This window comes from Aulostomus chinensis, chromosome 4 (assembly GCF_037954235.1).
Source record: "Aulostomus chinensis isolate RoL2024-O1b breed Wild chromosome 4, RoL_Achi_v1.0, whole genome shotgun sequence".
In the NCBI taxonomy this organism is placed as follows: Eukaryota; Metazoa; Chordata; class Actinopteri; order Syngnathiformes; family Aulostomidae; genus Aulostomus; species Aulostomus chinensis.
In genome coordinates, this window is record NC_141323.1 from 7,925,375 (window position 1) to 7,934,399 (window position 9,025).

Here is a 9,025-nt window from a genome sequence, read left to right on the forward strand (position 1 = left end):
ACTGGGCTAATGGCAGATGGGATCTCACTTGTGATTGGATCTAGGGATGCAGCCATATTTAACCCTACTTGCAGTGCCTTTCCTCCTCCATTTGTCCGCTATGAAATCAAGACACATGTATGACTTAAATATCTCAAAATCCAGTTGACAGCTAACTTGGTGTCTGCATCATGGGTACCTAGAAGTGCAGTGCCATGTTTGAAGTCTGGTGGTGGGTCCAAGGGTCTGGGTCCCTCCGGGATTCTGCGAGGCTTTGATACTGAGGTATCAGGCAGTGCACTGACTGACATACTGGTCAGGGATTATCAGAGAGGTTTTGTGACGCAACACAACCCACCCATCAATAGGCAATGCACTACTTTAAATGGCTGGTTTAGTTATTTTGATGTGGACTTTTAGGAGACACGATGCCCCATCAGGGTCTCACCTGCTGTAGATGATGTCAGGAAGCAGAGGAAGCTGCTGCAGTGGGACCAGTTCCAGCACAAACACATCTTTTAGCCAACTAACATGTTCATCTAAATTATATACGTGTCTTTACTGACCGCTAGAAGTTGTTTCTTCTTCAGTCTAGATGTTGGGTTTCCAAGTAAGTTTCTGACTACTTTTAAGTCCAGGCTTAAGACCTTCCTTTATGACAGAGCCTTCAGTCAGGACTGGTTCAGGTAGCTCTGAACCATTGGTAGCTATGCTGCTACGGGCTGAGACTGCTGGGGGACACATCAGGTTACATGGAGCCCTCCCCTCCTCTCCTCTCCTCTCCTATCCCCTCCCATCAAGCTGGCCCGCTCTCCCTGCCCCCCGCCCCCCCTGCCTACCAGAAGTCCACATTCTGTGTTATAAACTCTTGTCTTGTCTTGTAAGCACTATGAATTGCCCTGTGTATGAATGGTGCACCACCTCTCGCTGGGGTAACTAGTGCAGCAGCTGTCCAGCAGATCCAGATTTGTTTCTCTCGTCTGGTTTCAGTAGCCTATTTCTTATCAGGTTGCCCTGGTTCTCTAGAACCTGATGCGGACCTTGTTGACCCATCTGAGTTGGTATAACTTACTCATCCTGAGTTTAGGCTAACAGCATTAAGAACCTTTCCTAAGGGTCGACACTGTTACTTGCCCTGAATGGGAATTAAATCCACAACATCCTGCACCAAAGTCAGTATGGAATAGATACATGTAAAAATTTCAATCACATATTAATGTACGGAAGGTGGAATCGTAGAAAAAAGAAGAGGGAAAGAAAGAGGCAACAGGAATGTTTCCACACGAACCAGCGTGAGCAGTAGAGTGATCTACCTCTGCATCTCCAACACCAAAAGAGTTTTGGCTTGCAGCACATTTGGAAGCTTCTTCATGTAAAATTGATAATGACACAAAATCAAGTTTGTTTTATTTGTATTGGGTTAAATGACATCAACAATTCTCATGAGACTTTACAAGTAGAGCAAGTCTAAAATCACCCAACAGTTCTCCGTGAGACAGAACACCGGGGACGCCTGAGACAGGTTACATGACTATTGAGTCGAAATTACTACATCATTACATGACAGCTAAGTAGACATGACTGCATTATTCATTACAAGAGTAAGTAGACATTACTGCATTGCTACCTGAAAACTGAGAAGACCTAATAGAATTATTACCAGATTGCTGAGTAGAAAATACAGCATTATTACTAGACTACCAAGTAGACATTATTATTCCATTATTACATCATTGGAATGGGTAAAGACTCCTGCATTATTATTAGACTACTGACTAGACATTACTGCATTATTACATGAATAGATTTTGTAGACATTACTGCATTATTACATGAATAGATTTTGTAGACATTACTGCATTATTACATGAATAGATTTTGTAGACATTACTGCATTATTACATGAATAGACATTACTGCATTATTACATGAATAGATTTTGTAGACATTACTGCATTATTACATGAATAGACATTACTGCATTATTACATGAATAGATTTTGTAGACATTACTGCATTATTACATGAATAGATTTTGTAGACATTACTGCATTATTACATGAATAGATTTTGTAGACATTACTGCATTATTACATGAATAGACATTACTGCATTATTACATGAATAGACATTACTGCATTATTACATGAATAGATTTTGTAGACATTACTGCATTATTACATGAATAGACATTACTGCATTATTACATGAATAGATTTTGTAGACATTACTGCATTATTACATGAATAGACATTACTGCATTATTACATGAATAGATTTTGTAGACATTACTGCATTATTACATGAATAGACATTACTGCATTATTACATGAATAGATTTTGTAGACATTACTGCATTATTACATGAATAGATTTTGTAGACATTACTGCATTATTACATGAATAGACATTACTGCATTATCACATGAATAGATTTTGTAGACATTACTGCATTATCACATGAATAGATTTTGTAGACATTACTGCATTATTACATGAATAGATTTTATAGACACCACTGCATTATTACATGAATAGATTTTGTAGACATTACTGCATTATTACATGAATAGACATTACTGCATTATTACATGAATAGATTTTGTAGACATTACTGCATTATTACATGAATAGACATTACTGCATTATTACATGAATAGATTTTGTAGACATTACTGCATTATTACATGAATAGACATTACTGCATTATTACATGAATAGATTTTGTAGACATTACTGCATTATTACATGAATAGACATTACTGCATTATTACATGAATAGATTTTGTAGACATTACTGCATTATTACATGAATAGATTTTGTAGACATTACTGCATTATTACATGAATAGACATTACTGCATTATCACATGAATAGATTTTGTAGACATTACTGCATTATCACATGAATAGATTTTGTAGACATTACTGCATTATTACATGAATAGATTTTGTAGACATTACTGCATTATCACATGAATAGATTTTGTAGACATTACTGCATTATTACATGAATAGATTTTGTAGACATTACTGCATTATTACATGAATAGATTTTGTAGACATTACTGCATTATTACATGAATAGATTTTGTAGACATTACTGCATTATTACATGAATAGACATTACTGCATTATTACATGAATAGATTTTGTAGACATTACTGCATTATTACATGAATAGACATTACTGCATTATTACATGAATAGATTTTGTAGACATTACTGCATTATTACATGAATAGATTTTGTAGACATTACTGCATTATTACATGAATAGATTTTGTAGACATTACTGCATTATTACATGAATAGACATTACTGCATTATTACATGAATAGATTTTGTAGACATTACTGCATTATTACATGAATAGATTTTGTAGACATTACTGCATTATTACATGAATAGATTTTGTAGACATTACTGCATTATTACATGAATAGATTTTGTAGACATTACTGCATTATTACATGAATAGACATTACTGCATTATTACATGAATAGACATTACTGCATTATTACATGAATAGATTTTGTAGACATTACTGCATTATTACATGAATAGATTTTGTAGACATTACTGCATTATTACATGAATAGATTTTGTAGACATTACTGCATTATTACATGAATAGATTTTGTAGACATTACTGCATTATTACATGAATAGATTTTGTAGACATTACTGCATTATTACATGAATAGACATTACTGCATTATTACATGAATAGATTTTGTAGACATTACTGCATTATTACATGAATAGATTTTGTAGACATTACTGCATTATTACATGAATAGATTTTATAGACATTACTGCATTATTACATGAATAGACACCACTGCATTATTAAATGAATAGATTTTGTAGACATTACTGCATTATTACATGAATAGATTTTGTAAACATTACTGCATTATTACATGAATAGATTTTGTAGACATTACTGCATTATTACATGAATAGATTTTGTAGACACCACTGCATTATTAAATGAATAGATTTTGTAGACATTACTGCATTATTACATGAATAGATTTTGTAAACATTACTGCATTATTACATGAATAGATTTTGTAGACATTACTGCATTATTACATGAATAGATTTTGTAGACATTACTGCATTATTACATGAATAGACATTACTGCATTATTACATGAATAGATTTTGTAGACATTACTGCATTATTACATGAATAGATTTTGTAGACATTACTGCATTATTACATGAATAGATTTTGTAGACATTACTGCATTATTACATGAATAGATTTTGTAGACATTACTGCATTATTACATGAATAGATTTTATAGACACCACTGCATTATTACATGAATAGATTTTGTAGACATTACTGCATTATTACGCGATGGCTGAGCAGAAACTGCTAACCTGCTAGCCAATCAGGGCCTGTCAACATTCTCAGACCCTTTAGTTTCTACTCAGGGGCTCTTTAACCATTATCCTGCTACACTACTGTACAACCTGCTTGGTGTCCATTTCCTTCTGCTGGAGCTGCCTGACGCTGGAGTTATAGTGTGACATGGCCCAGATCAGGGCTTAATCCATAGTAGATGGGAACTCAGGGTCAGGATGGGGGCTCGAGGGGAAGGGGGCTCACTGGAGGTATGATAGTGCACACACCACCAAGTCTCTGTCCCAAACCATTTCTTTGCCTGTGCCCAGAGAGTAAGAGAAGTGCCATTTGTGTTGGCCCTGCAATGGACTGGCGAGCCGTCCAGGGTGAACCCAGCCTCTCGCCCAAATGCAGGTGGGATAGGCTCCACCCCCCCACCACTCTTTACAGGAGAAGAGGTAAAAAGTGGATGGATGGATGGATGGCTAGATATAAAATAAACAGTTTGGGACAACACTGACCCCTGTGGGACTCCGCAGGCAATTCTTAATGTTGCTGACTTGAATTCACCCATCTGAACAAACTGCCTCCTACCTCTTAAAAAGCTCTCATCCAATTCAAAAGAAATTCCTCTGATGCCACAATTTTTTAAAATCAGTAAATATTCCTGTTGTATTCTTGTTATCAAGAGCAATTGTGATTATTTCCTGTCAATTCCATTAATGCCATGGATGTAGATCTACCGGATCTGAAACTTGGATCTTTGACTTTCACATTTTCACAGCTTCAGTTCAGGTGTGCATGTTCTCAACCCACCCCCGGCCCCCCACCCCACCCCACCTCAGGCTGCAGGATACTTCCATTCATTATTAGAAGTGTGGCCTTTTGATTCATAAAATCCACCTCTAATCTGTTCATGTTCTGCTTCAGGGAGCATGGTGCAAACATATCAATATGGAGGTGGAACGATGCTGCTGTGTGACAGGTTCAACCTCAGCCAGGAGCTGAGCGCACAGCAGCCTCAGGACCTCCTGTTGATCTATTACCCCCCCGGCTGCTTTGGCAGCAACTTCAATTCAAAGATATTTACAGTGTTCTTCATCAGGTCAATGAAAGGGCTGAATAGATTGATGCCTCCATGCATTCACTCTCCACCCCACCCCCATCTCATCAAGCTAGCGTGACCTATCGCGGCTGGCGGCCCATGGAGGCTTCCCAACCCGAAGGGTATAAATACTGGAGGAGGGACCATCACCAGCACTTACTTTGGACCTTTTGCGTTTTCTGACACAGCGGTTGGACACCAAGTCACCATGACAGTAAGTAGAAATTCCTGTGATGGAAGCAAATGTAGCTGCTCCAGGTGAATGCTAATGTGGTTCTTTCCATTCTAGCTCTGCGTGACCAAGTGACCAAAGTCATGTCGCTGGTTGGCTTGTTGACTGCTGATGTTTCCTAAATGACGTTTATTATTTAGCTGTTTATCAGTGGACTGCATTAATGGGATGAAATTCAACCCTCCCCCTCCCCCCAGGCTCTGAGGACCATCACTCTGTCTTGTGTTCTCACAATCTTGCTGTTGGCCATGTTCGTCACACAATCCTGGAGCGCTCCAAAGGTAAGCTTGTTTATCATTAAGGTTATTTATTCACACCACTTTAGTTCTGTGTCCCTCAAACATTCTGAGCAAAACGATAAATATTCACATCATGTTCATGTTGTATACAGGATCCTGAGAAGTGTTGATTCCATTTGGTATTTTTTGATAAAATTACTCTTAAATTGGAGAGTTGAACATTTCCATTACTATTTCAGATCTGTTCCACACATGAACACATATTTGTTTCCCCTTCTCAGTTGCTGCTGAATCTCTGTTGGGAAACAACCTCTGATATGTCAGCGGTCCACCTGATTATTTGACCTTATAAATCAGCTTTGGTTCCTAATAATTTTCTCTGCAATATCAGTTGTTTTCCTCGTGATCTTATTGGGTTACATTCAGGACTTTGAGGGGATTCATGGGCTGTCTTGGTCTCATCCTGGCAGGGCTCCTTCCAGAGAAGAAACTGGACGCCTCAGGCAATGCTGTACCTGAAAGGCACTCGTACGTACCGCCGCTCACATGCTGTTACGTGCTGAGATGATGAGAGCTGGGTTTTCATTCTGTGCCCTTTTTCAGAGGGACGCAGGTTCATCTCAGAAGACCAAAAAGAGGGAAATGTGTATGACACATTACACTTAGGTACAAGAATCCATTCTCATATTTCTGCTTCTGACAGTATTTGAGAATACAAGCTGTCAGGGGAGACCAGGGACAGTCATAACACCTCCAATCAGAAACAAGCTGATGTGGTGACATTTACCTGAATGTGACAGGTGAGGCAGTAAATGAGAATGTTACCAGGGAACAGCTGTGTTGGTGTTGTTATGTAGGTCCCAGGTTCAGTCTGGAGAGTTCAAGCTGTCATTCATAGATGGCGTCAAATGTTCTACCAACCCTTTCTGGAACTTTTACAGCACAATCACGCGTTCTTAAGCTGTTGACACGCGTCATTACAGTAGCAGTTCTATATGTGCTCACTGCACACTGGCAGGGTTTAACAGAGAAGTCATAGTATTTCAGTCATTGATATATTTTGAAAAAGACATTATCGTATGTGTAGCTGACAGCGTTAATACTTGTTCCTGCTGCCCTTGGTCTGACATCACCAAGCACCCCCTCAATGGCTACTTCAGGTATAGATGCTTCTCACCCACCTGTAGTCATGTTCAGGTGACAGTAGCCCTTTTTTAGACACAGAATGCCCCAAATTTGCGGCCCGGTAGAGGTGGGATTTTGTTGTCTTGTCTGTGTGAAATGGAGGCGTATTATTTCTCTTTACTAAAAAGCCACCACTTATGTGGGTGTAAACATGTGACGTGACGTGAAACATGAAGTTACGCATGAACAGTGACGTCCAACATAAACACCTGGAGAATATTCAGCCCCGTGAGAGTCTGGCAAACTTCTGTCCCAGTCCAACCTCCCTCTGCCACTGCTGCTGTTGTGGTCACAGGCCTGGTGGTGCTTTTTTCGTAAGTTCTTCAACTCGCTGGTGACGTTCCGTCATCCGGCGATAGCCATGTTGACCGAGCTCCTCCACAACCTTTTCATACAACAAGCCATCCTTCACGGTCCCTGTGAGGTTATCCATGGTCCTGGCACATTAATGGCATGGATTCACTTGATGGCAATAAGCAAACCCTTGGAGGAGGAATATTGCCAGGCTAAAACTGACCCCCAATTTGCCGCACTCTGCATCTGACACCTCGGACCAAGGTGCAAAAAAGACAGGCGAATTAGTGGTTCGGTGGCCAGTGTGAAAGCGCCTAGTGACTAGCATTCCCTGGTGGCCATGTTACCACAGCAATATGACTACCAGCATTATTACATGACTGCAGAGGGTTATTTCAAGGTCAGTGAAGTGGGGGTGTATGAAGCAGTCACCCATGGGGGTCACTTTCAGTGGACCTGCGAAGAGTCAGGAGCAGTGGCAACTCTGGTGCTCATTGCTGAGAGGCAAAAATTTAAAACATAAAGCCGTCAGAGTTCATTTGGTGGAGGAAATAGGCCCGTGTGCTCCCAGATCTACGGAGTGTGAGACCCCCAGCATGGATGACCACTTCATGCCCACACCTGAAATCTCCCTTTCATAAAACTGAAACTTCATAACTACATTGTAGTCTGTTTTGGAAGACCAGGGTGTAATGTGAGGCCTGTCAGCAGCTGGTGTAGGCCCTTGCACTCCTGACAGTCAGATTAGTGGGTTAGACCCTGATACCTGTCTGTTTGTGAGTAGTACCAGAGGCAGGCAGGAGTATCAGCTGCAGTAGGATACATGGCCAATGAATGTGTGTGTTCCCACACAGAGACGCGGAGTCAGAACACTGAGAAGCTGGGTGTGGACCAAGCAGCCGCCATCCTGCTCAACTTCCTGCAGCAGGCCAGAGAGGGAGGTGAGAGCCCCCCGTCACATTTATGATTGTAAACAACATTGCCACGGTCCCAGCGCTGCAATGCAGGGCACCTCTGGTGGCTGAGAAAAACACTGATAACACCTGTCTAGTATGCAAAAGTATTAGAAATACAAAAACACAGAATAAAACTACTCTAAGACCAAGTGAAGTTGTCTCATAATCTGCTGGATCTCATGGAAATGTTTCTTGTTTCTGTCTTGTAGCTGATGAAAACCCTGAGGAGGTTTATTTCCAGGAGCTGCCACTTTGGAAGAGAGAATACTTCTAAGAACCTGTAATTAGTTCCCTATAATCAATTCTGTGTTTTGTACATATGAATCCTCTGAGTACTTGAAATGTGATGTTTTAATAAATCAAGTTTGAACTGAGCACTATTTGTGTGGGACTCTTAGCGCCAGTGTTTGTAGTCACTGAAATCATTTGTGACCTGGTCATGACAGTGCAGTCTTGGTTTGTGTTCACTGACACGTTGCTGGGCCACCACAGCTAGCAGCAGTTAGCCTCATTACATTAGCCTCAAGCCTGAAGGGATTTTGGATCAAGGTTTTCTCTAGAAAACATATGATCCAGGTTAACCCGCATCAGTGACTCAAAGCTGCCCCACCGCCGGGAGCACTCCTGTAATATCACACATTAACACACAGCTACACCATGCTGCAGTTTAT

At 40.2% G+C, this 9,025-nt stretch overlaps 1 protein-coding gene across 1 annotated transcript; it reads left to right on the forward strand.

Moving 5' to 3' along the window:
- The first annotated feature begins 5,567 nt into the window (after positions 1–5,567).
- Positions 5,568–8,628, forward strand: spx (spexin hormone). The gene is made up of 5 exons (XM_086202405.1): positions 5,568–5,662; positions 5,878–5,961; positions 6,390–6,447; positions 8,253–8,339; positions 8,564–8,628. The coding sequence occupies exons 1-5, from the start codon at positions 5,657–5,659 to the stop codon at positions 8,626–8,628; spliced, it is 300 nt and encodes a 99-aa protein (XP_086058531.1). The 5' UTR covers positions 5,568–5,656.
- The last annotated feature ends 397 nt before the right edge of the window (positions 8,629–9,025 follow it).

Excerpts from the sequence above, each read along its gene's own strand:
- spx (XM_086202405.1), top strand. Across the intron at positions 5,962-6,389 it reads AATCCTGGAGCGCTCCAAAG|GGCTCCTTCCAGAGAAGAAA; the intron begins GTAAGCTTGTTT and ends TCATCCTGGCAG. Across the intron at positions 6,448-8,252 it reads GCTGTACCTGAAAGGCACTC|AGACGCGGAGTCAGAACACT; the intron begins GTACGTACCGCC and ends GTTCCCACACAG.